We start from the raw sequence: 13,103 nt of genomic DNA on the forward strand, positions 1-13,103 counted from the left end.
GATGTTTGGCACAAACTTCTCAGCACATTAAACCTACACTGATGCCAGTGTGGGATTTAATGAAAAATGCACACAGAGAGCATCTTAGAGATGCCCCCTGGAAACTAACCTACCACTAGTGTCCAGGCTGAGTGGCTGCTTTCAGCTGCCACCACCAGACATGTTTCTGGACCACCTGGGTCAAGGGCCTGTTGCTCTCTGGGGCCTAAAACAATGCACATCCTGGGACGAGGTGCCAAGCCTCCTTCCCCAGAATGGGCAGGGTTCACAAAGGGGAAGCTGAAAAGGCTTGTCGTCTTTGTGAGTTTCCCCAGGCCACTTGCTGCTCTCAGCAGTTGGTCCCCACTGGTTCTGACCTCCACTTTGGGCGGGAGTACCGGTGGGAAAAACAAGTAAGGAATAGCGGTGTGCCCACCTCTGCCAACTCCACCCCTCAGGTGGGGGAGGCGAGATGAAGCACAACTCTCAGTCCACGCCAACTTGAAGATGGGGGGACTCAGTCAAATAGGGCCAGGCTCATGCCCCCCTCTCACTGGAGGGTGGCATAATAGGGGGTGTACCCACCCCAGGGAAGGGACCCATTGGTCCCTACCTTTTACCAACCTGTAATGCCCCTATATCTTGTATTTAGAAGCACCCCTGAACCATGCTTCCTCAGACAAGAAGAAACTACAAGAAGAAGAAGCAGAAGGACCGAACAGCCCTGCAGCAGCTACAAAGAGGAAGATGCCCACTGACTTGCAAAATCCTGGTGTGTCCTGCAGCCAGCTACCTTGAAAACTCCGGAGGACCTGACGTCAACCACAAAGACTTTGTCTCCCTTGAACACCGGATTTGTTCATCTGCAACTTCTGGCCTTGGCCGGAAACCGCGAATCTGCACCGCTCTGCACCTGCTGTCCAAGGCCCGAGCTCGATTGGACAAACACCACGAGGAGGTCACCTTGATGATCCTGACCCGAGATCCGGCGACCCCTGACCAAGTGGCCTGCTTGCCAGCAGCCACCAACCGGAGGCCCCGTATCCCCCATTGGATAACATTGGGCCTCAGCACTCCTTACCCGGCCACCCTAGTGTCACTGAGGTTGTAACAAGAGTGCATACTTTACTCTAGGGGACCCCTGAGTCTACCCCCAGAACCTCAACTCCCACTACCAAATACTTATCTTGGCAAATCCCTGGCGGTACTGGGAGCAAAAGCATGGAATACTCTTCCCCCCCAGTTGAGATTACTGGATAAAGAAATAGACTTCCGTAAACATCTAAAAACCTGGACCTTTAATCTCCAAGATATAACTGCCAGAAGCCTAGTGTAATTCGGGTTCTCGGTCAAGTAAGCATAGGGACTACCTAACATCTGGTGGTCCTTTCTGGGCGCCTAGATGCTCCTTGGAGCGATTGCCGCGCGATACAAATTGGCACTTACATTACATTACATTACATTACCTCAAAACCGATAACACTATTTTCCTCCTTAGGATAGCATTGACTGTTTTTCTGTGAAAAGTTTTTTTAGTGTGGAGTTTGAAAACTAAAGAAATTCTTTAAAATTGCATATTCTAACAAAAAACAATTTTACTTACCTGTTTACAGGAAATGTCCCAGAGTAGTATCTAGGTATACTACTCTGTGTAAGCCCAGTAATCACAAAAGTTACTTACCTGCTATATTACTAAAAAGCCTATTCAAGTCTATGTACTGCATTTACTAAGTATTGCATTTCTCTGCATCCATACTGTAAATCAAACCAAAGTGCATATACAATTATCATTCAAACTGTATTCCAATTGCATTACTACTGTAAAGTATTTATTGCTTACCTGTACCAGGCTTGCTTGGTTCTAGAAAATAAAATAACTAAAAGAATATTTTTATACAAAAACAATTAGTCTGAAGTTCAGTCTTTGAGTGTGTGAATTCATTTGCTGACTAAGTGTCAACAACAAAAGCGTAACACTGTCCTCTGATACTGCCTTACGGCTCGACCACACTACCACAAATAGAGAGTGAGGTGCTATCTAACTTTACCTCTGCCTCCCTTTGGGGTTCCACTGGACTCTGTGCACACTATACCTCACTTTGGTATAGTATATACAGAACCAGCTTCCTACATCACTTAACACACTCAGACATCTCTGGCTTTCTGTTGACTGTCGCAGTATGCTACCCAGGTATAATACAGAAGGTCTCTGGTGATGCATACTAGGCCATGATTTTTTGCTGAGTTGTGCCTTAATGTCACATGCCTGTGTCTTCTGTTTTTTTCATAGATTTCAATAGCCCAGTACAGTGATGAGCCCAGAGTGGAATTCTTCTTGAACCAATATAAAGACCGGAATGCTGTGCTGAAGGCAGTCAAGGCTCTTAGCTATGTCGGAGGCAACACCAAGACGGGTAAGAGAAAGCATTGACCCTTCTGAAACTATGTCAAGAAAGAGGGATTTCAGCTATGCCTAAGCCACTGTGTCTTAATGTGTTAAAATGGCTGTTGGTTTGGTTGCTTGTGTTTGTATTCCATGTTAGTCACACAAACCATAGACCAGGGTCATCTTTAGCAAACTCCAAATTACCTGGCTGCACTCTGCCCTCTGTGGGTGACTTTTGAGATCTGCATGGTCAGTAAGCATTAGCCACTGGAGGTTCGAGCCCATGGTTTTCTTTGCGCACCTTTTTAATTGTTATGATATTGGAATGGTAGGGCATGGCAGGGTATGGTGTAGAGTATGGTTAGTGTGCTCTTATTTAAAGTGCTGCATGCTTTTAGGATTTGCTTGACAACAGTATGATGGCATGCTGCCCCTTGCATGTAATAAACGTTTTCATTAAGTAAAACGCTGACTCAGCTGTTGTTTGGATTGTGGACCCTCAAAACAAATCGATCCCACATTTGAAGCTGCTGTACATTCTTACCACTTGGAAAATATATGCGTGCATCTTTGTTGACATTTTCTTATTTATGATATACATTTCATTATGGGAAATTGTCTGTACGTCATTACTCCCAGTCTAAGATTCCTCGTCCCAGTCATTACCCTTGGGGTAAAGCCTTCCCTTTGAAGATAAGCATTAACTTGCAGGTGTTTTTATATTTTTCCACACAGGCTATAATTTCCTGCATGCCCTGATCACTTCCTGAAATACTGAGCTGACAGGGAGGCCAAGCAGGGTGGGGGTTGAGGACTGGGACAAAGAAGCCTAGGCTTGGAGTAATAAAGCTTACTGGTAAGTAATAGTAACATTACCACCTCATCTGGCTTCCTTGTCACAGACCTTCCACAAAGAAACAAAATCATTGAGATTAAAAATAATATACATGCTAAAAGATACTTCAATACCATGACATTTGTTAAACAGAAGCCACATTCATCAGTGAACTGCAATCGGCACCCCAGCCCAGAACTCATCCGAAAGGAGACAAACACAGCCAGTTTATAATTATTCACAAAAGTGAATGGGACGGCTCAAGTGGTGATCAACAAATGTCAATCAAACAATACAATCCTCATTTCTGTCCATGAAGCAGCCATACCTCTTGAAGAGTGACCCTCTAAAGGTATTCCAACAGAGGCACAAGCAGTAGAAATAGCCAAACGTAATCAAAGGCTAAACGTAAACATATATGATTTACTTTCTTGCCTTAAAGGATCAAAACTTGCAAACAGATAATCAGTACAAGGAGAAACAAAGGTATGGTCTAGATAAACAAATAAGTCTTTGAATATGTAGACAAGTTAACATCATCTTTGGACACACCATCCAAACACATAACTGATAATGCCAGTACCAATTCCTGAGACATATGACATTTTTTGTGTTGACATTTTTTATTAAGTTTTTGCAAAAAGAGAAAAGAAAAAATAAGTACATCAATAGAACAATAATAAACATCAACAGATTCTAAATAAGTAGATGAATAGTTCTGTAGGAATAAATAACAGTATTAAATATATGACATTTTCTAATAAAGAAAACCAAATAAATATAGAAGGTATAAATACTGATATGTTACATATAGATATATTTGCATAAATAAATATAAATGCATCGGTGAAACGGCACACCAGAGGCCAATTAGAAATTGAAGCACTTGAAGAAATAGCGTGCGAGGACAGTGCAGATGAACGCGATATTGACTGCTTGTGTGTCTGGCATCTGAGGAAGAGGTTGGAAGCCTCGAAACGCGTCATGCCAGGGGGGCACCATTACGGGGTGAGAATCAGTCTGTTTTCATTAAAGTGGTGACACTTACCTGCTCTGGAGTGCGGCCTCATATCTGGGGGACCTTTTGGAAACATATTTGCATAAATAACTAGAGAATTAAATATTTAGATAGTTAAACAGTATGTACAAAAGAGGAAAATATGTAGAAGGGGAAGGAAAGAGGAAATATAAGGGGAATAAGAATTAGCGTATATGAAAGAGATATAAATAGGAAATTCATATATTATGTATTATTGACTGAATAAATATAATAATAATCAATAAATAATCTTGCTAGAGCATGTTGTCATAAGAAAATGACGATATTATAAAAATTGTTCAATCAACGTTGTTAAATAAACTAGATATAATGGGGCGAATTAAAAATAGTGTAAGTAAGGATAAAAGGAAAATAACGTAAGGTGTAATAGGGTAATGTGGAAGGTGGAGCCAGGGTATTTAGGGACAAGGAAGAAGAAAAGGAGAGGATAGGAGAAGATAGTAAAATACAGAGTTATTTCCCCTAACTTGTTGCAATGATAGTGACAGGAATATTATTAATATCATCATCTTTCGATTTTAGGAAGGGTGACCAAATCTGAGGAAATATGTCAGTTTGATCAAGTAAGTTATAAATTACTCGTTCATGTGATGCCGTTTGTATCATGGCTACCAACCAATCTTCTTGTGATGGTGGGGATGATGATTTCCAGTGGGGTAATGTACATATTTTAGCTGTAACCAGTGCAGTATGAAAAAGGTGGTGTTGAGGTTTGGAAAGTTTCGGGGAGTTTCTTAAATCATGTAAGAGGATGTTGGCAGGTGTGAGTGGAAGACATAAGGGCATTGTGGAACGCAAAACATTGCCTACATAATTCCAGGAAGATTATATATTTGGTAACCCTGGGCGTAGTTCGTGAAGTAGAACTTCGCGAAGCTACGCAAAGTGCAGTTCGCACTACGCGAGCTACACGTAGCACTTCGCGAACTGCTTAGTACCTTGTTCGCACTGTGCCAGATGTCGTTTTCAATGATTGCACAGTGCGGACCAGCAACCGGCACTGTGCAATCATTGAAAATGGCATCTTGCACAGTGCGAGCTGTAGTTTTCTGCTGCTCGCGTAGATTTTTACTCGAGCGGCAGCTTTCTCAACGCGAACTGGTAGTTTCTCATCGCGAGCGGTCGCGAGCATACGCGACCACTCGCAATGAGAAACCTGACCTCCTCGCGTTGGGAATCTCGCCGGGAGGTTTATTTTCCATGCTCGCGATCGCCAACTTGATGTTGCTGATCGCGAACAAGGAAAAAGTCTCGCCGGGATGTCATTTTGCTTGCTCGCGGTCGCCAACTTGACGTTGAGGACCGCGAGCAAGCAAAAAATGACCGCAGCACTACGCAACACTACGCTACGCGTGTTCGCACTGTGCTACGTGCAGTTCGCGTAGTGCGAAGTAGCGCGAACTTCGCAAACTACGCGAGCGTAGCGTAGTGCTTTGCCCAGCCTTAATATTTGGACATTCACAGATAATATGAGATTTTGAAGCAACATTTGGACAAATAGAAGGACTAGGCCTCAATACCACTGTGTCTGGGAAGAACTGCAGGTATGGCTCATATAAAACCCAAGGAGCTGCCCAATATAGTCTAAGAGTGAAGTTTGCTAACACTAGAAGAGATCCATTAAAAAAGTCAAATATTTTAATAGTTTACAATATCATGGATGAAAGTGTTGACAGTGCTAGAGACAAGTGAATCCACTCCTCAAGCCTAGGTACCTTTCCTTGGTGAGCATATCAGAGTGAGAGATTCATCATCTGGGGAGGCAAAGAGATGCAGAAGAGGAGACCCTCACTTTGCACAAATTTGAAGAAGTATATTCTGGCACAAGCATAAATGAATGGTTAAAGGCAACTGACGACTGAGGATACTGGCACACATATTCCATCTTCCCAGAAGAGATGCTGTATTCATGATAGTAGATGAGACTGCCCTTAGAAATAACTCCTGAGGCAATACATCCAAAGGAGCAGTGTTTGTTCTATTGCCCTTACTCCGGTGCTTAATATAGGCCTGGACAACTGATTGTCCACCCTTTCTATCAGAAGAAACCCTTCCTCCTGGAGAATAACAAACGAAAGGGCTTTGAGATTGGTACATAACTCCTTCCAAAAGTTCAGAGCCGTTGAATGTGAACAACAACCTTGAGCTGGCAGGTCCCCTGTATAATGCACCTGTTGTTGAAACAAGAGGGACCTAAGGAAGAAGTGACATCTTTTCAACAGATGATCTTTGTTCAACCACCAGGCCAGAGAAGTCCAAGGATCATGAGAGGCCCTGATGGTGATGTTGTAGCCCTGAGATGTTGGACCCTTACAGGTGAAGATTAAAATCATTAAAATGTTCTGATGGAGTTAGACACATGGAACCAGGAACATAGGGGCCTTGATAAGACCCTGAAGTTGTAGCCAGTATCACACTGGAGCTGCCTCCCCTTTCAACAAGACAGTCAACTGGGCCTGGAGATGGAGAATGATATCCTATAGAAGATACACCACCCCCTTGGCTGTGCAGAAGTGGCCCTGAAGAACCTCACATCCTAAATGTCAGAAGATGTGATCTATTTGTATTTATTAGAAGAATCAGTGATCCTGTAAAGTCTGACACACAAGGCAGGCATCTTTCTGGGCCTTGGAAAAAGAAGTAGTAGGAAACAGCCAGTCCTCTATGAAGGAAAATGTTCTGCCACCTTTGGAATGCAAAAGCAAACACAATATGAGCCAGTAGGTTGGTTCACTATGAGGGGCTGAAGTCAAACCAATGTGTAGTACTAGAAGTTGATAGTGAGAATTTCCAATGGTGACGTTTGTGAATAATTGTATGAAACAGGTACCACATAAACATACCCTCCCGTGGCCCTCTCTAACAACTAGTCAGCTTTGCACCATTCATCTTCAGTGATACCTACAATTCGGCCAAGGCATGCCGGGGTCATGCTGGAGCACTGCAAATACTTCAAAAAGAAGGCAGGCATGCTTTAATTGTACTCAAACAACAAAGCAGTTCAAGGGGGGAGGGTTCAAGGGACAGATTTAGAGACCACTACGAACTGTATCCCCTATCAAACATGTTATAAACCAAGAAATCCTAGGGTCTAATCACAAATCAATAGTAAATGTGAACGAAAATACTTCTAAATTAAGAATGTATTTATAAACAACAATGGAGGTATGCTCATGGGGTTATCTAAGGGCAGATCCCTTTAAGGTCGTAATCCCTCACTCACCATAGGTGACATGCTTCATCATAGGGACTCTCCTCCCAAAGGAAACACCTAGTTCCTTTGAGGGCTACAACCCCCTCACTGTGAGGGAGGAGCTCAGGGATGTTTTAATGGAGTATATTGGGTATCCTAAACCCACCTATGACGAGTCTGACGTGTGAGTGAGGACGCAGCGCAAATGATAAACTAGAAAAGTGTAAGCGAATGTTAAAACTGACTACTAAGCAAAAAACAACAATTTTAATCAATATCTGCCTAGTGTCAGGATTAAAATAGCAGTACACCAACGGTATAAATTTAAACCGCTAGGGTGTGATGACAAATGGTCGACATGTTTCAGCCGTATCAGGCTTTCATCAGGACCTACGCAAATAATGCTGCTGCTCTCATAAAACGTGAAAAAGTAAATAAATAATTATAACTTCAAAGGATATTTGAAACCAATCTCTGGTCTCTCAGTGAATAGATTTCTCCATACCTATAGGGGTGAAAAAACGTACACAATGAATTCCAACACAGTATATGTTATGAAGCACTTGAAAGACCAAGGGACCTGACGGAAGTAAGCCCACATAGTATAGAAACTCTTACCCGCTATTGCTGGGTATGAGACCTCACCTACACCTGGCAACCGCTCAGGAAGGGAGCACCGCTCTAGAAATGAAGGAGAAAGGAAAGCAAACTAGGTTGAATGTCCCTAAATGTACCAACTATTGGCATGCATAGTTATGTACCATCGATATATTGCATGCATGAGACCAAGCAACCTGTATAAATTCAAGGAGAGATGACTAAAAGGACAGTTACAGGAAACACACAATGTAACATCAACATTGGAGTGTGACGTGGAAGCGTAGCTAGACCAAGAAAAGTATTCTGCAGAGTCCTTCAGTGTTACAGCACTGTCTTTATATTCATACGCTATAGTCTTAGAGCCCAGAAATATAATAAAACAGACGTGTAATGATCATCCGTATGGCCCAAGCAAGTAAGTGAGAAACGAGGCTGGAGATACAAAAGAGACCATCATGGCGGTCTTACCTGTCCGTCGGAACTTCTTGGCAGAATGAGTCTGCTGCCGGAGGTAACCAGACGGTGTGAAACCCCGCCTTTAAATACCCAGTGTACCTTACCGTTGATACATTGCACCTGATTTTGCGGTCACAGACGGAGCCTTTGTGGAAGAGGCTCGCATGCTCCCAACCGAGAATACTTGAAAAGCAGACTGCGCATGTCCGTAATCGGACACTTACTATGCACGCATGCGTCTACTCTGTGGTAAATAAAAATTCCTTTACCGGGACTGAATTTGATACAGGAACATAGTAAAATAGCTCGATAAAATGAGAGGCAGAATCCGTGGTATTAGAGGTTCGGAATGGGCTTTATTCCAATAATCGATTATAATCGGTTGCTCCCAATGTTCCGTCACCACGAAGGTTCAGGAAGTGAAGCACACACTTTATTGACAAGAAGTAACTTTTATAGTACATACATTATAATGAAGTGAATACAGTAGGCGTAACAATTGATAAGGAAATTGACGTTTGGTCTGCGTAACCGAAAATGGGTGTAATAATGGGTAAAAAGGAACATGATTGGTTATGATGTCATACATAGGTGGATCTATAAGATAATACTTGGCCTAAATGCGCGCGCAGCAGTATGACGTGTAATTGACGTGTAACTAGGGGGTGAAGGGGACTTGACATTTAGCTCTACATGTGGAGACAAGAAGTCTGGGGGGTCAAGTCAACCTAATCCCAAATCATATCTAGCATCCTATGTTTAAAGAACTATGTTATCCATAAAAGAGGGACTCTTGGACAGAATCTATTCTATACTGACTGTGTGTGCGTGTACAAGCGTCTAGGTGTCTACACTAAACACGAGGGGGTAGGAATATTCCATGGTAACAGGGCTATGAATCACTTGCATGAGGACAGAGAAGTTGGGCCTTTTTGCTTGGTAACTGGAAGAATGTTTACCTAAACTACTAGGCAGGAATGCATCGGCTGAGGGGGAAGCAGATAATTCGAAGGTGAAATACAGTTCTTGGCAGAGAATAGGCTGATGTCAGGCTTCGTGAGCCGCGCAGAGAATGAGACAAAGTTCATGGTCACAGATGCAGGCTCAGACTGGAGCTTTCAGAGGCAGAAGGCAAGAAGAGTTTGATGACAGAATCAGGGCCTACTTGCCTGGACTGTAAAATGGCATAAGTGAACCATATAAAGCCGGTGGCTTTTCATACTTAGGAATGGAATATCCGGCCTATTCATGGCGGATCTGACAAAGGACATGTTGACGGTGGACGCACATGTATTTGCGTCTTCATAACTGGAACTGGAGGGAACATATATGTAATTGTAACATGCACATGGAACCGTTGGGGTCCAAGATAGGGGACATAACTGACCAGAAAAATCCATATTTCCACATTCCCTCCTTGTCCCCTACTTGCCCGTCAAGAGATATCAATCTTCATTAATCCATTGATCTGTTCATATAGCATCATTTGTTCTTCTTTCTTCTTCCGGGATCTTGAATGAAAATCTTGATGTGGAATGCACGATGTGGCACACAGACCACAAATCGCTGGTCCACATTGCAGGCATAAGCAGCAACTGAATAGTATGAGAAGGCCAATACCTAGGAAGGATAAAACTCTCCATCCCCAGGCTGATACCGCATTCCAAAACCAACTGGACCAAGTCCAAGTGCCTGGGTTCTGGTGTATCTGGCTTACAATCTTATGAAGGCGAGTGATGGCTTTATATACAGATGGCGAATTTTCTGGTATGAATACGCAGCAGCTTGATCCGATGACCCTACAGGCTCCGCCCCTATCAGCCAGGATGACGTCAAGGACAAGACGATTTTGAAGCACAACAATCCGCATAGCAGACTGCTCTTCTGTTAAATTGCCTAAAGCGGAAATAGTTTCATTCACTACTGCTTCAAGGGTTCTAGTTAATCTACGTATCAGCTTACTATTGGTAACTGTACCTATATAGGGAAAGATGCCTTTATTGAAATCTACATACTTGTCCCATGCCGTCTCAGTATAATCGACAATTGGGAGATCTCTCCGCTCTCTATTGTGTACTAAATGAATATTCCTATAATAATCAGGAGGAGCTAGGAAAACAGGTGGCAAAAGGAATGCAATGTAGCAGGTACCATCCCAATCTAGGGGTAGACGCATATATGTCGTCTGACCACATATAAAGTAGGAGTGGCGGGAAGCTCTAAATGAAGATTTTCCTTGATCACTGAATTCTACTATAGTAGTGCATTTACTATGGCCCATATGTATGGAACCAACCTTTCTTACACACAATTCACCCTTCGCTGGGAATACTGACATGGTGGGTAAGACTAGCTCAACTTCGGATACGACATTTAGAATCATGAGATTAGGTGTAAAATTACCTAATCCATACACTTCATTTTCTAGATCAGTTCCTGTTCTTTTGGGGCGACCCTCTTTGTCAGGGTAGCAGACTTTGAGTAAAACTAGGTTCAGGTTTCCCCATATCCAATGATCTTGGTAAACTGCTGTGTCTGAGTCTATGGAATTGATTAAACTGAACCATGCTCCACAGGAGCCATTGTGTGTAAATGGGTGTGGAAAGAATGGCAGGACTCCTTCATAATTCTGATAGGGAGGGAGTCGGCCACACACCCAACAATTAGTAGCATTACTAGTCTGATGGGAATGATGTAACATACTGATGAAAGTGTTATTGCGCAGCGCAAGTCTATAGGACAATTCATGCGGGGGTAAGTCACTAAAAGAATGTTCTGCAATAACATTGTGAACATTTCTGGCAATAGGGTAATATATGTGCAACAACATACTGGTAATAATTATTAAAAGACTTAAGGAAAACAAAATTAATAATGTCACTATGCAGTGGCTACGCAGTGATTTACAATACGCCTGTCGTTTCAACATTTTTCGGGTATTTTCTCTACTCAGGTCCAAGGGATACATGTCAGAGACAATTCAACCGCTTCACCTTGGAGAGGACTTAAACAATCAAATTGCTCGACTTGGTGGGCCTAAGCTTTAGTTTGTAATTTTCAGATTTGTTCGGTTCAACAAAAGGGAGTTTTGTATCAGTCTGTGAGGGAGTGCAGGGCACAATGTCTATATTCGAGGATAGTCCATGAAATTTCTTGATGTGGCTTGAATGAATCCAGCCCTTGCGGCCCTCGATCTTCACGGCTGTTCTTGTGGTCAACAGGACCAACTTGGGTGCTTTCCACCTGGGCTCCAGCTGAGTCTTTCGGTCGAAATTCCTCACAAAGACAAGATTACCCGGAACAACGTCATGGGGTTTCACCTCAGTGTTGTCGGGAAAGGCTGCAGCTACCTGTGAACGAGAAGATTGTAGTGCAGACATCAAGGAAGCCAAGTAATCTGTCAGCATATTACAGTCAATATCAGTTATTTTGCGTGGTATAGGCATCCCCCACATATTCGGTGGTCTACCGAAGATCACCTCATACGGGGATAGCCCTGTTCGAGAGTGTGCTACCATTCTCATGTAAAAGAGTGCAACGGGTAACGCTACTACCCAGTCGATACCTTTTTCTCTGCATATTTTGGACATTCTGATTTTCAGTATCTGGTTATGTCTTTCTACGAGACCTGCTGCTTCGGGGTGTCGGACACAGTGGAATTTCCACTGATAACCTAACAGAAGTGAAACGTGTTTCATTAATTCGGATGAGAACGGCTGGCCGTTATCTGAGTAGACAACACGTGGTAAACCGTATCGTGGGAAGAATTCTCGAACCAACTGTTTGGCAGTAGTCGGGGCAGTGTAATCTGAAACCGGGTATGCCTCCGTCCAACGGGACAGAGCACAAACAACTACGAGAACATATTTGAATCCTCGACATCGTTCCATCTGGATATAATCCATCTGGAGTACTTCAAAAGGATGATTAGGAGGATGAAATCCACCCTGTTCTACGGGAATGCTTTTACCTGGGTTAAACTGACAACAGATCATACAGGTACGGACCTTTTGTTTTGCTGCTGCTCGTAAATGTTTATTGAACCAAATGTGTTGAATGCTGTCCAGCATAGCTTTTTCTCCTAGATGTGCTGGACTATGTATAGTGTTAATTATAACTTGGACCATTGAATCAGGAAGGAACCATACAGACTTTTCCTTCATCATCCATCCTTGGTCCGTTTGGATCCCTCCTAATTCAGTCCATTTCTTTATTTCGTCTGGTGTAGCATGTGTCTGTATGTCAATTACGTCAAGAGTAGGATCTTTAACTGTCATACAATGTGTCGGCATCGGGACTATTGTCTTTGTCATGTCGGGAGTTTGAGTTTGGGCAGTCTGTTTAGCCGTTCTGTCGGCTAGATCATTGCCTTGGGAAATGATATCAGTAACTTTCGTATGAGCCTTACATTTCATAATTGATATTGCAGTGGGTAGATGTATTGCATCTAATAAGGCATGAATGAGGGGTCCGTGCTGAATGTGGGCACCGTGGGAAGTTAAATAACCTCTCTCTCGCCACAGCACGCCGAAGTCATGTACAACTCCGAATGCATAACGTGAATCAGTGTATATGTTGACTTTTTTATTCGTGG

General features: G+C 42.9%; 1 protein-coding gene across 1 annotated transcript in view; it reads left to right on the forward strand.

Annotated features, from left to right (window-relative positions):
- The window catches only part of LOC146855703 (uncharacterized), a 1,104,791-nt gene that overhangs the window by 370,459 nt on the left and 721,229 nt on the right, over positions 1 to 13,103 (forward strand). The window contains exon 23 of the mRNA XM_085653597.1: positions 2,270 to 2,393. Within this exon, the coding sequence (XP_085509723.1) occupies positions 2,270 to 2,393 (124 nt within the window). The remainder of the gene's footprint in view (positions 1 to 2,269; positions 2,394 to 13,103) is intronic.

The sequence above is a fragment of the Triturus cristatus genome, chromosome 4_1 (assembly GCF_964204655.1).
Source record: "Triturus cristatus chromosome 4_1, aTriCri1.1, whole genome shotgun sequence".
Taxonomy (NCBI): domain Eukaryota; kingdom Metazoa; phylum Chordata; class Amphibia; order Caudata; family Salamandridae; genus Triturus; species Triturus cristatus.